Genomic DNA, 23,559 nt, shown 5'->3' with positions numbered 1-23,559 from the left:
GGAAAACAATAAAGATTTATCTATCTATCTAAATACGCCTTTAACCCTTTGCACTCGACGACTTCTTGCCTAGAGAAAAGTAGAAATTCAAAGATTCTCTACTAAAAAGCTGACGATACTTTCTTAAGCAGTAAATAAAGAATTGTATAATAATAGAATTGTGGAATTATTTGATTTCGATACCTTGCACACTGTTACATTACATTAAACTTGATATATTAATTAATATCTGTCTTCCAAATTTTATAAAATGGTGGCTGAAGATCACCTCTCGAGTGCAAAGGGTTAATTCTATATGATTGATAGAATCGTAGAATCGAGGTACCCTAGTCGTTTATTTAAAAATTTAATATTCCGGAAATTGTCGTAATTTTTACATCGCCGTGTATTACGATGTAATTGGTAATAAAAGGAATCGTTGATTCGGTGCACGAAGGAACTCGCATAATAGCTTTCAATTTTGTTAGCAATTGTTAGACGTTGGATATAAATCTAGGAAGATACTGCGAATTTTATCAGGGCAGATAAATATTCCGGCTTCCTGTTAAACTATGTAACAAGAAGTATAAAGTGAACGCAATAATCGCGTGTTAAATTATTACACCGAACGACCCGTATAATGCAATAACGTAACCATTGATTCTGGTTTATTACGGCGAGATGAAAATTTTATTATCGGTTAATAAGTTATCGAGCTCGGAAGCTAATAATCCAGCTTGCCTCTATTTTGTCTGCCGGATGAAGACGCGATAATTACACCGGATATTGTGAGAATATTTACTTCGTGTTCGCTTGCTCCACGGTACACCGTGTACACGGAAAAATATTTAAGAAATCTCCCATTAATATCGCGTTACCCTCGCCATTACGATCTTCACGTTTTTAATTCAAATAAACCCGCTTCCCTCTTGTCAGCTCTGAAAGCTTCGATTAAAGTATTAGCGAAAAATCGATGGAAAAATAAAGTTGACGTTCCATTAATTCCTCGTCTAAAGTTATTTACAAATCGCGTTGTCTGCCAGGTCGAACGCGCAATTCGTTTATAATGAGACTTCGACGCGAAGGTAAATTCGAATCATTTTAAACAGCCGTGATGGGGAATTTTTTATTCGGACGATAAATTTTTATCGTTTCAATGGCGAAGCCTCGAACAGCGAGCTTTTAAATCGAATAATTTCATTCGAGGCGATTTTAATTTCTCCTGTGCGGAAATCCTAGGCCTAATTTCAATATTTTTGATCTAACCCCATAGCATCGATGGACACAATCCTATTGCAACCTAGGCCTAATTTTAATATCTCCTATCTAAGCCCATATCATCGATGGACACAATCCTATCGCAACCTGGGCCTAATTTTAATATCTTTTATTTAATAAATAATAATAATAATAAAATAATAAAATGGCATCGATACAATTCTATTAGAACCTAGGCCTAATTTCAATATTTTTGATCTAACCCCATAGCATCGATGGACACAATCCTATTGCAACCTAGGCCTAATTTTAATATCTCCTATCTAAGCCCATATCATCGATGGACACAATCCTATCGCAACCTGGGCCTAATTTTAATATCTTTTATTTAATAAATAATAATAATAATAAAATAATAAAATGGCATCGATACAATTCTATTAGAACCTAGGCCTAATTTCAATATTTTTGATCTAACCCCATAGCATCGATGGACACAATCCTATTGCAACCTAGGCCTAATTTTAATATCTCCTATCTAAGCCCATATCATCGATGGACACAATCCTATCGCAACCTGGGCCTAATTTTAATATCTTTTATTTAATAAATAATAATAATAATAAAATAATAAAATGGCATCGATACAATTCTATTAAAACCTAGGCCTAATTGCGATATTTTTGATCTAACCCCATAGCATCGATGGACACAATCCTATTGCAACCTAGGCCTAATTTTATTATCTCCTATCTACGCCCATATCATCGATGGACACAATCCTATCGCAACCTAGGTCTAATTTTAATATCTTTTATTTAATAAATAATAATAATAAAATAATAAAATAGCATCGATACAATTCTATTACAACCTCGGCCTAATTTCGATATTTTTGATCTAACCCCATAGCATCGATAGACATAATTCTGTCGCATCCTAGGCCTAACTTTAATATCTCTTATCTAACCCCATAGCATCGATGGATGCAATTCTATTGCAAGCTAATATCTCCTATCTAACCCCATAGCATGGAATTCAAAATGAAACGCGTCCGACATCGTAGAACCACTCGACCCCTTCCCGGCATGCAAACTTCCGGCCACGTTTGGCCCGTGTTAACGCCTCTTTCGTCAGCCATGGCGCCACTTGAATAACGAATAACCCGTAAAACGCGATGAATCGGTGAGCGTCGTCGCGGCAGCGATGATTCCTCGTAAAGCGGCGATGGTGCGGAACTTCCGGTAACGATAGTCGAAAGGAAACCGAGCGAAGAGTCGAGGAAAAAGAAGACTATGGGGACGCGACGCGTATGATCTGGAACCAAGGCCGTTCCAGCAGCCGGAAACGACGAAACTCTTGATCCGGCCCCGATGGCCAGATGAGCTTTTATTATTTATCGTTACTTGGCAGAGTTGCCGGTCGGTTTTAGCCGGCTTTTACGGTTACCTTTAATGGCGGCCAGTGTGGAAGTTTCGAAACGACTGTTCGCCTTCGCCTCTTTATGCGGTGCACTTAGCAGCGCCGTGCGGAGCCCGGTTTCATGGGAAATCGATGGGAAACGTATTAGGGCATAGAATGAACGTGGACGAGGGGACAGGGTGCTCGGCTTTCCCTAAACCCCGCGGAGTTGCAGCCAATACTCAAAAGAAATCTGCTCGTCTGTTTCAGCTCGGCGAGACGGTGAACCCGGAGCTCCAGATCATAACCAGCGTGTTCAACAAAGTTCTTTATCGGGGTGAGTAGCGGCTCCGCCAACTTTCGATCGAGTGTCGTACGTTGACAAATTTTTCACCATCCTCCAAGTTACCTGAACGTCCACGATCTACCGGATCACGCCGGTGATAAACTACCCCCTGTCGTTGACGTTTAGGTAAGTTGGCTTGTGGCGAATTTTTATCTCCACGAATGTTTGGAAATGTTTCAAAATGTTTGCGAATGTTTCCCGGTGGTAAGAACCGGATGAGAAGTCGAACTACCCTTGTAGGAATTTTTACTCGGATGATTAGAGTTTTTACCGAGTTTTGTATTTCGTCGAATGCGTGTCGAGACGGTCTTTAGATGCAGAAAGCGAGAGAATACGGGTATCGTATACGGGATGTATGATAATGGCTGGATCCTATTGTTCCCGCGTTACGAGTGGAAGATGCTAAACATTTGCCATTGATATTCGTTAAGGTATCCGATAAATTACTGCTGAAACGTGCAGTTAATGCTTCGCCGTTAAAGAACGTCGCGGATAATTCCAGTGTCCCGAAATGCTTCGCGCAGAAACGAGAGATTAAAATAGCGCTTCGTCGAGGATTCGAGTAGTTTAAAATTTACCGGAAACAAAATTACGTATTTCGATGAAACCCCCGTTGTACGCGATAGCCTTTTCATTGGGAAATCATCGAATTTTCTGCTTCGTTCTACGTCGATTTCCGGAATAATCGAGAAACCTGCGAATCCGTGGCTGACGGTGAAACTCGAGATGGAAAATTCGGGGCCCCGATGAAAATTCCAATTGAAGAGTGCAAATAGGGGAGAGAAAAATGGCTACATTTCGTCGCGTTGCGAGCAGTAAATTTCTATAACGCGGTAAATTAGCTTGGGCCCGCAGACCGTGATCTATTGTAATTTCACGTTTAATGCGAACACCTTTCGTCTACGCCGCTAGCTCGCACTATCAATACGCATTTACGCATTAGCCCTGCCTGCGAGTATCTGCCCCGTTATAGGCTTTCAACTCGCTAGTGAGCTCTGCTAGCGTCTGCTTTTGCGATGGGATATTAATAGTTTCGTTCGTGCCGCGGCGTATAATGATCACGATTTATCCCCTGTTACTTCGCCATCCTATTAGAAATTTCTGCAATCCTTCCCGCCCTCCCCGCCCCTCAACCAGCGAATTTGCGCAGCTTCCAGCCGACTAAGAACCTTGATTCAAGAGCCCGAAGCCTGCTAAATTTCATCCGATTTTATCGTTACACGCGTCTGTTTCGAGATACTAAATAGCTAATATAGTTCGCCTCCTGAATCTTCGAGGAAGGCTCAACGATGCTTGAAATTACAAATTGGGAAATTACTCGACGATCATTTCGCGGGGTGTCTAAGCGAGATGCAAAATGCAAATTTTATTTCTAATCCTCGATACCTGCTGTTCCTATTTTTATTTTCTTTTTCCTCTTCTTCTTTCGAATCATTGACTCACACCACTGTCGTAATTAGCGGTAGTAGTCGTAATTTGGCAAGCTTAATCCCTCTGTTTTTACCTGTATAATTCGCGGTATTTGACTTAGGTATTTGGTCTTGGATAATACTAATTAACAAGACATTTCGTCCTAGCCAACGAAGGGAAATAATTCGAAGGGAAAATACCGCGATGATTTTTGCATTTCGAAATTACACGAACAGCCATACTCGGTCTGCCGAACCGAATTAACGTTCGAATTACACTCGAGCAGAGAGATCGATACGACCAAACTCACTTGGAACTCTAATAATCGCTACACTCGTGAATCGAATCCCAGTATCTTACGAAGCTTCCCAAGCGTAGCAATAAAACCGGTCAAGCTCCGCTCTCGAACCGTTCAACCCCTGAACCCACATCACCCGCCTCGACCTGCATCGGAATCGTAAAAATCCCACTGGAAACGCTGCTGTTCGGGGGAATAAACAAATTACCCTCGCGAAAGCTCTCTGCTCCTTTCTCAGACCTCGCGGACGACCCTTGGTCCCTGGTTCGAGCAACTCCGATATTTCCACTGCTGGAAAGCTCGTCTTCTAATTCGACTTGGCGCAAATGCTGGCACGTCGAAAAATACCGGCGACCCGGGTAGAGCAGCGTGACCCACAGGGGTGGCGGACGATTCAGCGTTGCGTGTCCGCGTCTTTCATCCGCGGCCGCAATTAGTGGACCGTCAAAAGGCGTCGCGGAGGCACGTGGAAGAGCGACGCGGATGAAACCGCGGCTCGTGGACGCGGAGCGGAGCGGAGAGGAGCGGGAGCCTCATAGACGGTGGGAAAAGAGAACGCGTGACGATGAATGCGCGGTTCACGCACCAAATACCGCGCGGGCCGCTTCAGCGAGCCGCGCTGCAAAGTTGGCCACAGTCTGTCGCTGGGATAACCCCGGATAATAAATAAAACGGTGCCAGGAAAGGGAGTGTGCCGACGCTGCCGGCTACGAGGGGGTCGGCCGGGTGGCGCGCTGACTCGAGAGGGTGAAAAGTCGAGGGAGGGAAAAAAAGAGGTACTGGTGGTGGAAAATGACTCTCTTAAGGTAACGAGTCACTTCGCCGCGGCGAATATCCGTGCCAGGTTTCTCGAAAGGGCGAGTTTATCTCGTCGCAGAGTCGATATCGTGGGGTAGCTCGCGAGCCGGATGAGGGCGGCTGACGGGCAGCTATTAAGCGTCCTGGGTCTGGGGTGTTTCTTCGGGTTGTTCCGGGGAATCGTGTTTGCTACTTTTATGACGGACCAGTGCCTCGCCGTGGAATGGAACGTGGCTGGAGTCGTTGAGAAAGTTTTCGGGCAAATGTCAGCGTGTTTGATTAGACACTCGGGTTCTCTTTTCGCTGGTATTTCCAGCATGGTATATTACGGCCTATACCGATTAGGTTCCGTTGTCACTGGTATATTATTTGAGCAATTTTATCCCTTATCGATCGTAAGTCACCTCTCGCGTGACAACGGCACTTTGTCGCTGCAACAGAGACGGGAATTTTTCGCGTAATCGAAACCAGCTACAACCTAGTGAGAACCACGTGTAAAAAGCTAGCGTCTGATAAGGTTTAATACTCGGCAATGATCGCGGAGATAGAATACATGTAGCCTCCCATTTGTTAATCGTAAGTTTCAGGGTCGATGAATTCCTCATGGAAATGTCGTTCCGAAATGACGAGTCAACTTGTCATCCCCGATTAGGAGATTAAAATCGCCCAGGCTTCTTCGAATTTGCGACGCGTTTGAAAGCTCAATTTAGCTCTCCTTCTCGTCTTTTAACCGACGTCTGGACGATCGATGGACGACCACGTCTGACGATCCGCGGAGATGCTCTCCTGAAACACGGAGACAAACGGAAGGAAGAAAAGAGAAAGAAGGGAGACGCGATAAATAAACGGCGCAGGGACGTGTTGCAAGGGAGCAGACGGGGAAGGAAGTCATAACGGAAAGCAGGAGCGTGGTCGGTGATAAACACGTGGCAGGAATTCGCAGTGAAAACGGGGGCAGGGTGGTAGGTAAACGCGTCGAAGGAATTCGACGGGGCGACAAGAACGAGGCGTGTCGATGCTCCCAATGGGTCTCTCGGCTTGGTAAGAGTGCTCGGCGTTAAACGATTCGTCGATGGAAGCTCGGTTGCGCAGCTTTTTACGCGGCGGACACGATCGACAGGGCGGCCGGTCGATTTACAACGAGGGACAACGATGTTCGCGTCCGCCTAGCTCGTGTGCATAAATTCCCGTGCAGCCAGCGTCGTTTTCTGGTGTGCGCCCGTCTGCGCGCGTGTGCATGTACGTGTGTACGTGTATTTTAATCAATACCCTGTTGACACCGCGACCACGGCACATAAATCATGAGACAATGGAGAATGCCGTGGGGGTGGACCAGCAGGGGTGGATCTAAGTATTCCATTGTCGTGTACGCGGCCCTGTAGCGCCGATGTGTGCACGTACGCCATCCGCGACAACAATAGGGACCAGGAGGCGCGCGCGCCGTCGTTCCTCGAAAAGTTTCCCAGGTATTTATTGCGAAATTTCGCGAGCAAGCAAGATTGTATCGCGCCAGCGGCTTCCGGCCGAGGGACCAGGCCGTCTTCGCTGTGATTCTGCACGATGCCGCGCCATTTTGGGCACGCTGAACCGGGCAGAGGGTGAGTTCGTGGCGTTCGCTCGGGATACCGGTCCGGATACCGGTTTCGGTGGCTCTCGTGAGCGATGGGGTTGAGGAATTTCAGGTAGGACGGATGATAAATTTCGTTCGATGAATCCAATATTTCAGGGGACTCTCGTTGGTAATTTTATTACGTCAACTGTTGCGTCGTGCATGATATCGAATCGATACTTTCGCGATTCTATACCTTTGCGAAAATTTCTTATAAATTCGATGACATCTTTTGCGATCACGACGAGAGAAAGCAGGACCAACTTACCCAATGCCCAAATGATCAATTTTATTTTTATAACAAGGACGTCTCGTGCATCGCGAAATTATTCCAACGTTTCGTCAATTACGATAGTAATTTCTACAATTCCATCATTCTTTACTCCCCAGAAACGCACTCATCGTCCAGCACGTTAATCTCGGATACTCTCGCAACGAATCGATATCTCCACGACGAGGGAACTTTCGTGAAAGTCTAAAGGCGATCAAACTGGCGGATAAAATCTCAGGCGATCGTGCTGGATGGGAAGAAAGGTTGGAATAATGGAATGTAGTCGATGGCGAATCGGGAGGCTTTATATCGCGAGTGAAACGGCTACATCTCGCGTTGTCTTTCATCGTAAACGGCCCCCGGTAATATATGGGAACAATAAAACACGAGGGAGACGAAATAAGACAAGCCCCGGCAACTTCGCTGAATATGAATATAGCGCGTGTCTATGCGCGCATTTTCCAAAGTGAAATGAAAAATGCGACGCATTACCCGACGACGCAGCGAGCAAATATAAAATTCTTTATAGCTCCTTGCTCGGTGCGCGTGCCAACGGTGAATCCGCCGCGTCGTAATGTAAGCATTTATATTAACTTCCATCTCTCGTGATATACGAAACGATCGGGGGGGGGGGCGAGAGGGTCGTCGAAGGGGTGGAAAGTGGCAGCAACGTTTTCGTCGTTTACGATTTCCCTGTGACCGAGGAATCGAAGGAACCCAGAGCCTCCGTTCGATCGATGGAAGCGCGATACGATGAGATACAAATGGAAGGAGCGATTCGATGCCTACATCCGAACAAAAGCACCTTAATCGGAGATTTCGCAACACCGATTACGAATATTCCCCATCGATCGCGTTCCTAATGCACTTCTATCTTTCTTCCATTCTCATTCTGCTCCCTGAATTCTTCTTTCGATACTCTTATTTATTTCCGCTGGAGAAAATTCAAGCCCCCTCAAGGACCCCTTGTTCTACGATTTAATTGTGAAAAATCGTGTCTCGGAGAAAGGTAGATGGATATAAATATATGTAGGATTGTTAGGTGGCAGCTGAAATATCGATAACGATAAGAACAATTCTTTATTTAATTACAAAAAAATGATCAAACACGAATATTAAGTATAAATGTAATTAATTTCTCGCAATCACATTCTCACACCTATTTTTACTATTACGACTCGATTACGACTGACCTATGCCCAATCTCTCTCTGGTTTCTTCTTTCTACTTTCATACATTACATGACATACACAATTCGCACAACGCCTCAATCATTACACGGATACTCATTTATCGCAGTAACCTGAACCATTAGATATTGGCATCCCATGCACACTTGTCCCACTCGTACCTTTCTTACAGACATCGTTCCTTTATTATATCAACACATATATATTCAATCTTGAACACATGCGGGAGGACGAGTGACCATGTGCAAGCATCGTATGAACGGATATTTATGGCAGCATCGAATGCAAGTGAAAAGTGAAATACGTCTAAGTGTTTAGGGTACGTAGCCCACCGAGGGCGAGGGTGTGAGAAAGGCGTGATTGAAAAAGAGAGCATGAGTATGACAGAAGAGTGCAAGGTTTAAACAAGGGTGCAAGGACCCTTAGGTGAAAGAGAACAGTCCTTTACTTTGAGGAAGAGTCGACGTCAGAGTGTTAGTTGCGTGATCATAAATCAGTTATCAGTCTATTCTTTTAGTTCATACTTTATTCCTAAGTCTCGTTTAGCTCGTAATTATATTTGCCAATCAAAAGTATCCCTACGTGTAATCAAATTTTAGTACGGTCTGGTATGAAATATTCCTGACAAGTTAGAGTCGTCATGCTATCCCAACGAGTTGATATCATAATTTCGAATTTTAATATACAGAGAAATTAACGTGACACGACAGACAGAATTTTTATTCAATTATTTACCATCGCGAAGAATTATATTAATTAATATATCAAATTGAAATAACGTAACAGTCTGCGAGGTATCGAAATTAAATAATTCCACGTGTGAATTATTACACGATTTCTTATTCACTGCTCAAAAAATATCATCAGCCTTATAGCAGAAAATTTTTCAACTCTTTCAAATTTCCCTACCCTTCTTTAGTCAAAAAATCGTCGAGCGCAAAGTGTTAATATTTTCATTTATTGACACCGACCGAATTCTCTGAGAATTTTCGGTATCCGTAATCCAGAAGCCTGGAGGTTCATTTAAAATTTCGATCTTCGTGAGATCGATTAATACCCAGCCCAAGGCCTCTCTAAATACCATCCACGTTAAACTCCTCGCTTACTCGTAAGTCACATCCGTCTGAATTCCCCTGTCATCTAGCTACCTCCATGTACCGGGCAAACGGTGCACGTCGTGCATACATGTACACACGTGTACGAATCCCTTGAAATGCGAGAGCGAGGCCACGGGAAACAATACGGAAAAACACGATCGTGCGGCATTCAGAGCAGCCAGACGTATCTGAACCAGAAAAATCCGTGTGCCGTCTTTCCAAGCCACTTTACCCTGAAAGGGCCATGCTCTATTATCTTCGAACGCGGCTCGAGGGATGCCACGTGCGTACATCGTGTATTTCCACTTTGTTTCGCCTAACTAATGGCGAGCTTTCGTCGCGACCCTGTGCTTTCTTACTCGCGCCCTTTCAGCGTCGCAAGCGCCGCGCGGGCTAAATCCACGCACGCTGCTTCACCCGAGAACAACGAAGGGGTGAATGAAACGCAACATCGATTCTGTGCTCGTTTCACGCACAAACGACCATAGGGTTTCTGAGAAAATTCGTGAGACAAATTAGTTTCTACGTAAAATTAATTTTATCGTTTCTCTCGATACGTTATATGGCGTGGATTATTTAAATAATGTTGCTTCGCGTGTCAATTATTTTATCGACTCTTTTATTTTTTGGTCGCATCAAATGTGCGATTTACGTGTGTGGAAGGTATCGTAACACTTAAATTAATTTTTGGGAAATTATAGTATTTGCTGTTTAACCACTTGAATTCGTAGACGCATGTGCCAGAACGGTCCAGTGTTTCTGTAACAATTGCCTAACGACGTGTATACCACGTCGTTGGCGATTCTGTGACAAAAGCATTACTACGTGCGTGACACGTCTTTCCAGCGCAAGTGCTTAAGGATGTAAGAGATATGAAATAGGATTTCGTTGTGCTTTACTGTGTTTAAATTTAGCAGAATGTTTGACAATTTTCGCATGAGAATTAAGGATATCCTAATGTCTATTTTAAGTATACTTAAGTTACTCCAGTGATTTTTAGCGTTACATAATTTCCGTGTTAGAAATAATTTGTCGAACCATACATTGCATGGATAAAAGTGAAAGGGAAAGATATATTTGGGAAATTATAATTACGAGATTTTTACGAGGGTAGGAAGTATAGTACGAAAGGAATAGAAGGTGGCGAAAGTTGCTGTGATAGAAAGTAAGAATAGATTGACAATCAGTGTAATAACTAGCTATTAATATCGGTATTCGATATTTCAAAATGTTCACCGTTCCTGTCAATACGAGACTGACAGCGGTGAAAAATTGAATTTATTACTCTACGGGGTTCATTTTGATCTTGTTTCATTTCAATGAATCAGTCATCAATTTTTCGTATCAGTTCACCACGCGTGTTTTTATTCTTGTTTCATACACTTTTTCCCTCAAAATTCCCCGCAGATAAAAATCTAGTTGAAAGCCAATGTACTGTACCCTTCGTATTTTTTTTCTCATTTTCGTGACGGTTTTTTAATAGAGTTCCAAGCGATACACGTTTATACAACGTTCTTCTGCTATTCATTTCCGCGAAACTCGCCGATAAATATCGGTCAGAGAAATCGGCCAACGCGTGTAAATATTTTAATCATTCTGTCAGAGAGATTTCGAGAAAGTAATTTCGTACTCATTTTTTCGCCACTGGGTCTCGCGAACTTTCGTTTACGTAACACGTAGCAAGTTTCTTAATTTTCTGACGTGTTCATTAATTTCCTCGTCCAGAAGGACCTCCTGATGGACACGCTGAAGCGCGTGTCAAAGCTCCCTTAATCGATCAGAAACCTGTCGAAAAATCGGTCCTCGAAGTCGCTAGCTTCTCGTCGATCCTTACCCCATGAACGAACTCTCGAAAAAAGGAAAAAAAGAAAAGAATCCGAGACACGAGGACGATCCGTCAACCTGATAAATTCTCTCCTTCGTCCTTCCTAGTTGCGGAAAATATTTTGATAGACCGAGGAAATCCGTGTCGAGTAAATGTAGACAAGAATAGAGCAAAACTTGCCAAAGTTTGGAACAGCTCTCGATATTGCAGATATATATCCGAAATTTTCGAGTAATTGTTTAGATTCGGTACGATTTTTAAATTTGAATCCTTTTTATCCGGAGAAAATCGGAGCTTGCAGGTAAGAATTAGGGGTACGTGGCAAACTTCTGTCAAATGCCCAAGTTCGACGGGTGCAAAAGCTCGTAGCGTGCAAGGGGCGCGAACGTTTGACGCGTAGTATTGGACGATGTTGGATGGCGTCGTTTCTGAAAGGGTTGAGCGGTCATTGTTGATGGTCCGGACAACGAAAGGGGCGCGGTTGGTCCGTTTGCAGGGCTTTGTTCCAGCACAGAGAACGGCGTTCAAGAAACTGACCCGCGCGTGCAAGCAGCGGCTGGGAATTAGCACGAATGCAATGCGTGCAGGCATCTAAGGGCTTTGCCTTTGTGCACGAACAGAGGGATTCCGTGACGCTTTGTAGCTCGGGATTTTTCGCCAATTTTCTTGCTTCCGTTCCGATACGTCTGGATACGTAATGGCCATTCGTATCGAACGGTTAGGTCTAAGTCGGGTTATTACTTTCCGAGGCCTGATACCGGTTTTCGACACTGCGATGGTGCAGGAATATTTCGTTAAAATAATCCGAAGAAGAATTTCCCTCGTAGAAAACTTACGATTAAATCAAAATTACAAATATAATTCTTGATTATCCCTACGCGAATTTTGAACGATACCGAATATTTACACATTGTTGACCGATGACGAGTTAACTCGTCATTGCGCTTGCATTATCTATTTCAATTTATGAAACCCAGGGCGATATAGAATATTGCGTGTAAAAGTGATTTTGAAGATTAGATTACAAAATAATAGACGGTGGCATGACATAGTTTCTTAAATAAAATTACCGGTGAACAAAGTGTTAACCCTTTGCACTCGAGAGGCGCCCTTGAGTCACCGTTTGATAAAATTTCGAAGCTCGATATTAATTAATATATCAAATTTAAAATAATAACAGTATGCGAGGTATTAAAGTTAAATAATTCTACGTGTTAATTATTATACAATTTCTTATTTACTCTTAAAAAAATTATCGTCAGCTTTAGAGCAGAAAATTTTTCAACTCGTACCCTTCTTTAGCTAAAAAATTGTCGAGCGCAAAGGGTTAAATATCAGACTAAAGGAAACAAGAGGATGATTTAAAATATGATTATCCACTGCGTCCATAATTTATACAGAATCTATCTTCCTATAAAACTACCCTAATACAGCGCGAATATTGATCAAAAAAGTTGGCATGAGGTGAATATCATTGCCGAAAACGATAAACCAGGTCAGTCCACGGAAACCTACCCCCATACCGCTAATCTATGTACCCTGACGACCCAACAAAATCATTCACCTACCCTATGAACCATCCCCCTCGCCCCTCCACCACCCCAAGCGACCATCCCTCCTCACCGATTTACTCGCCGAGCAGAATCACCTAATTAAATCATGCAACCGCGTGGGGTCCAAACACAAGAACCAATGTCCATCAAGCGGACAAAAGAATCGGTTGGACCCCGGGTAAGCAAACAACAACGAGCCCCAGTTTCCGATGGTAGACACGAGGAAGCCGTGCAGGAAGGAGTGCAGGTCGGCGCATAAATTTGAAAACGATTTTGAATACGCGATTCGACGGCTGGTCCCGCGAGAGCTCGTATGCACTGAGACGAACAAGCGATTCCAGGGTAATGAACACGGCAAACGTTTCATGAATCATTGGGAACGCTCGGGTACATCCTCGGATGAAAGAACGGAAATTCATTCTCTCCGCGGATACTGGCCTTGACACGCCGAGGTCCTCGACGAATGCCCGCGGAACCGGTGCATGTTTCAGAAGACAGGGCCCCGGGAACCCCGGGTAAAAACGCGGTTGCACGCTACTTTCGCTGTAACCCGCCGTTCCAGCTTCGTTCCTGACTTCTCTCTTTGGCACGCCACGCGATAAAGCCATTTTTCCCCTGGGCAAACCGACGCTTTCTGCCGCTACTTTCAGGTCAAACAGCTCGAAGCGAAATAATAGCGCCCCTGGGTTAATTAGGGTGAGAGCCGAACGATTGGACGTTTAGTGGCCCCTTTTCTTTTTGCTACGGGTCTGCAGCTGGCTACGAGCGAGTTCTAATACGTGGATAACTTGGACTTTTCGAAGATCCGGAGTTTCTTTTTTCACGTCTTCTACTTTGTCCCATTTTTCAGCTTTTTCGCTGAGGATAGCTACGTCGGGGATTCGTTTGTTATCGGGAACTTGGATTTCTTTTTCCGTCCATTTTTCGATATTTATATATAAGTTGCTGGGTGGTTGGATAAGTCCGGTTTTTGTACAATTACGTTGGCAAATGGCTTTCAGAGTTCGATTTAATTATACCGGCAAACGTAGAATTAATTTGGAAAACCGAATCTATTTAATGGAATGAGCGACCTCGAAAGACATCGCGCTTGTATAAATGAAATTAAACGCACGCGTAACGTCCATTAATGAAACGACCGATCGAAAATAATTAATCTTGTATCAATTAAATGGAGCTCATTATTTCGTTCCAGTTCTTTACCGGTTCCCGTCCCTCCAATCACCGCGATACCATTAACAAATCGAACGCTTCCGTGTCGCGGAAAATTCTCCAAAATTCATACCGATCTTAAAATACTTACCGCCATTCGTCGCGCTCGTTTTAATCCTTCCTCCCACGGTTCTGAAAATTTGATCATGCGTTCGATTCGTCGAAACTTGCGAGTGCAAACGATCCGATACTCTCGCCAGCCTCTGCAACTCGCTGTGGTAATCTCTTCTTGCGCCTCCATTCCGTTCGCCATTTTTATCTTTCCTGAATTATGAATACGAGCCAGGGAACAGTTTAAATCCCGTCACCGGTATTTCGAAATACAGCCCTGGTAACCCGAAATACATACGGACGAAAATATTCGACGCTGTTTCGCAAAATGGCGAATTTTCTTTACCTCCGCTGCGCGCGTTGATTTTCGAAATCGAATTTTCGCGTGGATTCGACGCGAAGGACGCGGAGGTTATGGTGGCGTGCTCCATCGACGTTCTTATATCGCGATTATCGCCGTTGTCATCATCATTATCCACGGTGTGTGGTCGGGCCATTAGGGCCGGCCAATTTTCCTAAGAGCCCTTCGTCCTCCACTTCCGCGCAACCACAACCACACGTGCGTGTGGAATATTCTCGAAGAACGCAGTGGAAGTATCGACGATAACTATAATACGATAGATAAGGGAACGAGTTTATGTTTGTCCCGATATACCTCTTAAACGAATCAATTAATATAATTAACCACATTTAGGGTTCCACGTAACTTTTAATTATTATTATTATTATTCATGCTTCTTCTCCCTTCCCGGGGTTTTCCAGCAGCTGGACGGGACACTGCTAGGCCCAGCTTAGCTTTTAACTTATATTGTTCAGGAAATTTTTGGTGATGTTGCATGTATGTAGTATCGTTGCTTTCTGTATTTCGTGGTGGATGTGTGTTGGTATTTTCAGTTGCGTTAGGTGTTTTTTGAGTGTTTATGGTGTTATTCCTGTTGCTGATATTATTATTGGTATTGTATGCACTTCCTGTTTCCATATTCTTTTAATTTCTTGGGCTAGTGGTGTGTATTTTTCTATTTTCTCTTTGTATTTTTGTTGTATATTTGTATCATTGGGTATTGCAATGTCGATTAGGTATGTTTGCTTTTCTTTCTTTTTTATGAGTGTGATGTCTGGTCTGTTGTGGTTTATTGTTTTATCGGTGTGTATGGTTGTGTCCCAGTATACTTTGTATTCTTCGTTTTCGATTATTGCTGTTGGTGTATATTATTATTATTGTTATTATTATTATTTTATTTTATTTTATTCATACGCAGACTGTAGTCCATTTACATAAAATTTCCAAGAAAAGCAAGCAAATTATACGTAATATAACACCTAAGGGCGTGCTTATAAACGCTTTGCTCAGGAATAGCTTTAATCAATAATCATCTGTAATTGCCTTTGGAAAGTTTGTAAAGACCCATAAAAAATTATATACGATTATAAATATTTCGATTTCGATTTCGATTTCGATTTATTATCGGATTAGCGAAAATTCCTGGTTTCTAGTTTCCAGAGAAAGGTATATTTTCCTGCAATTCGTAATTTTTATTCTAATAATTCTCTTTCGAGCAATTTTTGCGACATTTTTCATAGGTTCCGTACCTAACAGGTAACTCTGCTAATTCGTCTTCATTCTTCGGGTGATCTCGTTGAACGAGAATGATTAATAAAACGTAAACTTGCACGGAATTAGCATAACCATGCCGGAAATTCGTTTTAATTGGGAAAGGTCGCGGGTTGATTTAATCGCGAGTTTCTCCCGTAATTATATTCAGCGGAAGGATGAACACCTTTGAGCGTAACCAAAGGATCAAGTATTACAATAAATCTTGGCCGGGGAAAGAAGTACGGTCGACCGTTACTTTAAATGACGTTGGCTTTATCTTCAAAGTTCATTTTATATTATTAGTATTCAGCGTGACGCCTCGACCTCGCGTTACGTGGTTATAAATCCGCTTCGCACCGCTCCTCTAATTTGGAACGAGCTCTTCCTAGCCGGTTCCACAACCAGGCAAATATTCTTTTGTCCCAGCGACTTTCTGCCATATTTTCAACCGCGTATCTCGTTTCCTTCCGCGGGGTAATTTACCTGTGAAAATTCTGCAAGCGAGGGGGTGGAAATTCCGAAACCGCCCTATTTTCGAAATACGGGTCCAGCTCGCCTGGAATCGATGAAATATTTTCCTCGCGCAAATATTAACCATTCTTCGCCGCGACATAGTTGTACCGTGAAAAAAGAGAGACGGAAAAGAGAGGGAAAAAATTCGCAAAACTGCATCCATATCGAACCAAATTCCTGTTTTCCCAAGCCTGAACGCGTCAAAAATCGACGAAATATCCGTTCGTTTCGAAGTTCGTGACGTATGCCTCTAACGAAAAATATTCCGCGATTTTTCTTAATTTTCCCCGCGCGCGAATTATATTTTCATCCCTTCCGCGACACGGCAGTAACTCCGCGCGTTATCCTCTACTCTACGATTTTCGCGAAAATTTCATCGGCGAATAAAAAAGAGATACTCGATATCCATATTTCATCGCGGACGTCTGACGTTTTATGGGATACTTGACCAAATTTTTTCGTTCACCAGTTTCCCATTTGCGAACCTGTTAGACAGTGCGAAAGAATTCGCAATGTGGATACAAATTGGTAATCGTGCGAAACGCGTTTCCCCTTTTCATTTTACTCTTTCCACGGTATGAACTTCCGCTTGGTCGTGGATATTCAAAGTCCTCGTTTCAAAATTATCTTTCTGTTAAAAATATTATTCCGGCCTCGATCTGTCGTTTCGTTCGGGTGTTGAAACGAAAGTCAGATATAATTTTATATTTCTCTCCCGATATATTACATTCGCGAGTGGAATGAATAATAATATCTCAGACCTTTTTAACGATTAATACGCAAAGTACATTTGAGTTAAAATATTTAAAATGATAAATCGGTGCACTCTTTTCAGAAGCGTTTTCTTTCTCACTCATTCTTGATAACGATTATATATACGTGCTCGCTCTTTGATATTTCCAAGACAGTTATTTTATTCTTCTAAATATTTTTTCAAATATCATTCGCACTTGACCGCACTCAGTTTTATTATATTTATGTATGAATAGTATAATTTTGTACTTCTCTCCCGATATATTACATTTGCTAGTAGAATGGACAATAATATCTCAGACATTTTTAACCACTAATATTCAGAGTATATTTAAGTTAAAATATTTAAATAATGAAATATTTGAAATGATAAATTGGTGCACTCTTTTCAGATTGTCTCCTCTTTCACTCACTCTTAATATCGATTACATATACGTGTTCGCTCTTTGATATTTCCAAGGCAATTATTTTATTCTTCTAAATATTTTTTCAAATATCATTCACACTAGATGGCACTCGGTCTTATTATATTTTTGTAGGAACAATAGGTTTGAGAGTGAATGCAAGGGAACACTTGAGCCTACCTAGCTGATTGACGAGTATGAACTGCGTTATTAATTTAATCTTTTAATTTGTACTTTACTCCTAGTCTCATTTAACTCCTAATAATATATTTTAGAATAAAACAACATCTCTTATCTTTACGTTTGCCATATGCTGCGTCCAACGAAAAAGTAACACGTATAAAAATAACAGTAATGTATGTAAAAATGCTAGGGTTTGAGAGTGAATGCAAAGGAACACTTGGGCCCCCCTACTTTACTCCCAATTATCTTTAGCTCGTAATAAAAATATTGGAATTAAGCAACATCTTTTATTGCCTATATTCGCCAATCATCGTATATCCCTACATTTATACCGCGTATTGCACAATTACAGAGCAAATGAGCTTCACTCGTTCTCGCATTCGCAACATTTCCATGACAAAATATTTACGGGTTCTTAAGGCTCGTATCGAATCGACCAACTCTGTATTCGGAATTAAAAAAGGAAAGAGAAGGAAAGAGGGAAGAGAAGGATAAAAAGATCAGATTGACAAAAATCACGCATCGTGACGGATGGACGTCGGCGCGTGTTGAAAAACGCGGGGATAATTCTTTTTTCCCTCTCGCTCTCTTTTTTCCATTTTTCCCCTTTTCCCGATATTTTTCCTTTTTTTCTTCTCTCTTTTTTTCGCAATCCGTGCGTCATTCGAGGGACGCGTGCACGGGCCTTCTGCGCCGCGTAGCAGAAATTCGAAAATTCATTGCCACCGCGATGGAGCGTTCTCGAAATCGAGTGGCGGGCCCGATGGAACGAAGCGGCGCGTGACACGTTTCTCAATCTCTCCGCGCTTTTTCCCCGCGACCTCCTGTGCAAGAGTTAATGCATTTCATTAATCACCGGACGACCCTCTGTCCCTTCTTTCCATCTGAATTTCAGCCCTCGTTCTATCCCATCGGGCAATACCTGGCTCACGCTCCACGCGTTCCCGACCCGCCTCTTTATTATTATTTGTCACCTGCCTCCATTCTCCTCCGCTTTTTCTTCCCCTTCTTTCTATTCTTTTTCGTCCAGGGTTTTCCGTCTTCCTCCCTTTTCCTTTTTCTCTTTTTCCTTTCGTGGCTGTTATTCCAGGGATACAACGGTGCTTGGACGTCGTCGATGGAAATAAAGAATGGAAATTAATATTGGGTAATTTCTTCCACGGTGTACCGTAATTTTCTTCAAATTCTCAGCTTGAAATTCTGGTTACTATAGACCATACTATAATCTCTTTTCGTCTGAAGCATCACATCTAAAGTACTGTACCTGTGTGTCAGTAATTCTCAATTAATAAGCACCAACTCGTTGACATCAGTGTGAGTGTTGGTTTTATGTGTGCGAATGCGAATGCCAGAATAAAACAATTATCTGAGAATTGTCAGAGAGGAAACGTGGGTTAATAAGACGGTTAATAAGAGTGAGAGAGAGAAGAATTTTATCACTAGAACTACCAACCCAGTGAAAATGACTGATCCCAGAATTTTCCTTCTTGCAAGCACCGAACACGTACACCTGCTTTAAGAATAAAATTGGTATCAACTCATATTAAGAAACGCTGAAATTACTATAATCTGTGCACGCTATAGTTAGGTACCCATTAAAGATCGATAGTTCTAGTATCATACAAAGTATCAATCAATTTTTTTGTTTAAAATAGTTTATCCCTATTTGTTTTCATTATTTAAATATTTTTACTTAAATATACTAATGCGTTAACTGTTAAAAAACGTAGAAGATATTGGTGTCCATTTCTATCCACAATCAGTGTTACGTCTTCAATTTTCTCTTTCGTTCTCTGTTATTTATAAACTTTTCACGAATTCTATCATTAACACTTTGTCTGTCACGTTGGTCATGTATGACCAGTCACGGATTCTCCTATGACGGAGAACACAGGTCACGGTGGTCATTGATGACTGGAACGCTTGAACTACTTGAACTAAATTGAACTACATTGAATGAAAATTGACAGTTAGTGCATCTTGAATATAACCGCTAATCAGAAGATACTTTGAAATAAAAACTGTCCCGTTGAACAATTAAAAATTTTTATTAGGACATCAAAAACATAGAACAAATCTTGCATCTAGCGGTGTACTCCCGCGTCGTCCTGAGGGAAACATATGATGCTGGTACACAATGCTGGTCTCACACACTGTTGTCGACCAAACTAGAAGTTCGCTGTCAGTCCTTAGAATCCACGCCATCCGAACGGTAAGTCTACTGTCAGTCCCCAGAGACTGACGTGGCACTGAACGTGTTTTTGATAATCTTCCTTATATTCATCTTTCTACAACGCAACCCGAAGTTAAGTACATCTTGCGCCACCCACGAAGGGCGCAGCACCCATGTACCAGCGACTCCCAAGTCAGCCACCGATCATCGTCGATTAATCCGCACCGACCATCCCATTGCGCCACCTCACCGTCGCGACCAACCTGCGACCTCTCTTTCCCATACCCAGCCATTAATCACGCAAAGAGAATCCTCCAGCCGCCTCTGCTTCGATTCTCGGACACGCTTGATATTTCTCCGTCTCGTCTCGTCCTTGTTATTATTTATCACGACGCTTTCCCGTGACGCCTGGAAGAAAGAGAATCGGGGCCGCGGCGATAAATAAAAATAAAGCGCGGGGACACGCGTCTGCTCGGCGCGTCGGGCGGTGAAACGAATGGAAAGGAGCGTGTAAGGGTCGGAGAAAAAGGTCTGGCGCCGGTGAAGAGGGATACGGTCGGATCCGCGGATAAAAGGTTGACGGGTCCGCTACTTTCTGCCCTCTAAGCGGGGCTGAATGCTGTCCTAAAAATGCTCGCTCGCGCCGGAAGACGAGAACAGGCCGGATGGCTGAGGGCCGCCACATTTATCCGTTGTGTCAGCCAACCATTTGCGCCGGCACACGCTCGCTCCTCCTTAACGTCACGGGCCTCGATACGCGCAATAGCTGGCTCGCGTCGCGTGACGTCGCGACGTCGCGACGCCTACACGCCGGGACCGTAAGAGGCGAAGAAGCTTTTCACGCTGGCGGGACGCGGTATTCCAGCCGGCCATTCGACGCTGATTTTTATTAAGGCTCGATTAATGACGATCCCGACCTCGAGAAGCTTCTAGTGCTTGAATGGACGGAGGCTGGAGAGAGGGTGGAGATAGAGTTTCGTGGAGTAGAGCTCCTTTTTACGAAACGGTGTCCGACTTTCGGATTAATCATCCCTGGGATTAATCTAGTGGCGAAGGTGTGCTGGTGAGGGTGAGATGTGAATGAGAGAAAGGTGGAAAGGGTTGGTTAGAGCATCGCGGGGTAGTTTATGGTGATGATTAGTAAAGTTTCAAGCGGTCGCGGGGTTTTTAGCGCGACCGTTTTTCACACGATTTTATTCCCTGATTATTTGGATTTTGAGATTTTGCCGGGCCCTTAGAGATGGTTCTTCGTGAGGTATTTTGTTCATTCTTAATAAAATGCCGTAAACTGGTAAATTGAATGCTCGATTAGTTTCTCTATCGCAGATTTTTTTTAATACCCGCTGCATTCATTTTTATGACTCTAATTAGACTATTTACTATCCTTGCGAAGAGAAAACAGAGTGTTTCTACGAAAGTGAGTTGATTAAACTAACCGGTTTACAGGCTTTGAAATTTTTCAGCGGAAAAATTAATTTCTCGGGTTAAAGTAATTAATACGACGCGTTATAGAATTTGACGAAGCAAATTTCTGAATGAAAAAATTAATTTATATTCACTCTGTCTAGAAAATGAATAAAATATCTTCGAAGATAGCGAAATAGTAAATATACGCAAAATTTCTAAATGAAAAATTAGTTTTCGCTCGGTGTACCTGGATAGTATATGTTTGAAGAATTATAATAGTAAGGAGGGCGGAATATAATTAATTATTTCCTAGCGCCATTTTAATTATAAAATTCCCGGGCTCGATAAACCATTCTAGCGGATAATTCCGCGATTATTCCGCGATTAGCCGATGCTTCCCCCTCGTTTCGTGTTTCATTGGTTTTCCAGCTCGCTAGCGTTTCGCGCACGGTCGAGCGAGTCCCGTTCAAGAATCGAAATCGCCGCTGTGAAGTGAATTTCTTCGGGCCCGGTCACACCCTATCGATTATTCGTATCGTCGCCGCGACGCCGGCAACGACGTCGACGACGACAACGCGTCGCGCGATACACACAAGCGTCACCTTTTACGATTGAACGCGCCGCGTCGAATCGTTAAGTCGACGGAATAACCACGGTTTCTCTTTACGATCGCTCCACGACCGGCATCAATTTGTTATTGCTCCTCTCTGCGGAGATTTATGCGCCGCGGAATTACGAGCCAGTTTCTCCTTACCGACTACGCACAAATCATCCATGGATAGTCCGCGTCAGTTATGCGCAGGGACAGACACGAAAGGGATCGCGATATTTGGCCACGGACGTTTGTAATTTACATGGCCAAAGAGAAGTACGTGGTCACCGGTCTATCTAATCTTTTGAAATTTTTTAAAACCTCCGTTTTTCTCAGAATCCGATTTTTTAATGGGACATTTCTGAGAAAAATGTGAATACCATCGTTAATCGTTTTCAGTGCTCTAGAGTTGTCATAGTGATACCGATAATGTGGAAATTTTTGCTTTGTTTTATCTCAGTTGATAATAGATCCGATTTTTTAATGGAAAATTTCTGAGAAAGAAGTAAATAAAAATAGGGATACTATCGTTAATCATTTTCAGTGCTCTAGCGTTGTCATGGTGATACTGGTAATGTGGAAATTCTTGCTTCTTTTTACCCGAATTGATAATGGATAGTGGAGTCCATTTTCTATGATTTTCGGTTGTTTCTACGATGACAAGGAGAAATACGTAGTCACGGGTCTATCTAGTCTCTGGCAATTTTTTTAAAATTTCCATTTTTCTCTGAATCTAATTTTTTAATTGAATATTTCTGAGAAGAAAGTGAATCAGAATGAGGATACTATCGTTAATCATTTTCAGTGCTCTAAAGTTGTCATGGTGATACCGATAATGTGGAAATTCTTGCTTCTTTTTACCCTAATTGATAATGGATAATCGAGTCCATTTTCTATAATTTTCGGCTACTTTTAAGATGACCAACGTATTCGAAGCTAGTCGACGCTGGCATAATCTACCCCTTTGTCTAGCCACCCGTCGTGGACAGTGTCGTTGGTCACTAGTTTTCAGTGGGTGGATCACTTTCTCCAAAGTCGTTTATGGAGGCCACCTGACCACTGTGAACTGTTCTGGGTGTACATTCTTCCGGTCCCAATTGTTTTACAGTGGACAGTGTCCGGTGTGGCAGAGCGGTGAAAAATAATCCATCACTCCCCACGGATTCCCTTCCCCTCTGGCGAATACGTTCCTGGAGTACTTTCTGCCGTGGTGAAATTGGAACTTGGAAAAATTTCCACATTCGAGGAAACAATTCTACTGCAGAAAGAAGGAATTTTTGGCGTTAACAGAAAACCCGACCCTCCGGGGGACGGAAAAATTCCGGCGATAAAGAACGCAGCGTACAGAGACTAAAAAGAGGGCACGATTAATACGAGGGCGAGGAAAAAAGGAGTTTCAGTAAAGTAAAAATAGAGCAAGAAATTAACAAATGGCAGCTAGCTGGGAATTTCAGCATCCATAAAGTAATCGACGTAAGAGCGCAAAATAGCAGGGATTACAGCAACGCGGAAAGAAGACTCCAGAAACGGAATCGCAGCGATAAAACGCGACGTAAGAGCAGCAACGGAAGCAACGTCCGATTTTACGATCTCGTTATATCGCGCAGGCTACCTATAGCCCTCTGTTTCCATTTACCGTGAATAAATAAATGAATAAATAATATATACAGTGTAGAAAGTTC

The 23,559-nt window shown here is 42.8% G+C and overlaps 1 protein-coding gene across 1 annotated transcript in view; it reads left to right on the top strand.

Moving 5' to 3' along the window:
• The window catches only part of CARPA (Carbonic anhydrase-related protein A), a 200,758-nt gene that overhangs the window by 173,992 nt on the left and 3,207 nt on the right, over positions 1-23,559 (top strand). Inside the window, exon 7 of the mRNA XM_017899294.1 lies at positions 2,869-2,935. Coding sequence (XP_017754783.1) covers positions 2,869-2,935 — 67 coding nt within the window. The remainder of the gene's footprint in view (positions 1-2,868; positions 2,936-23,559) is intronic.

Source organism: Eufriesea mexicana, unplaced genomic scaffold (genome assembly GCF_001483705.2).
Source record: "Eufriesea mexicana isolate 0111107269 unplaced genomic scaffold, ASM148370v2 scaffold812, whole genome shotgun sequence".
NCBI classification, from domain to species: domain Eukaryota; kingdom Metazoa; phylum Arthropoda; class Insecta; order Hymenoptera; family Apidae; genus Eufriesea; species Eufriesea mexicana.
The sequence above is the reverse complement of the archived record's forward strand: the minus strand, read 5'-3'. Positions and strand labels throughout refer to the sequence as shown.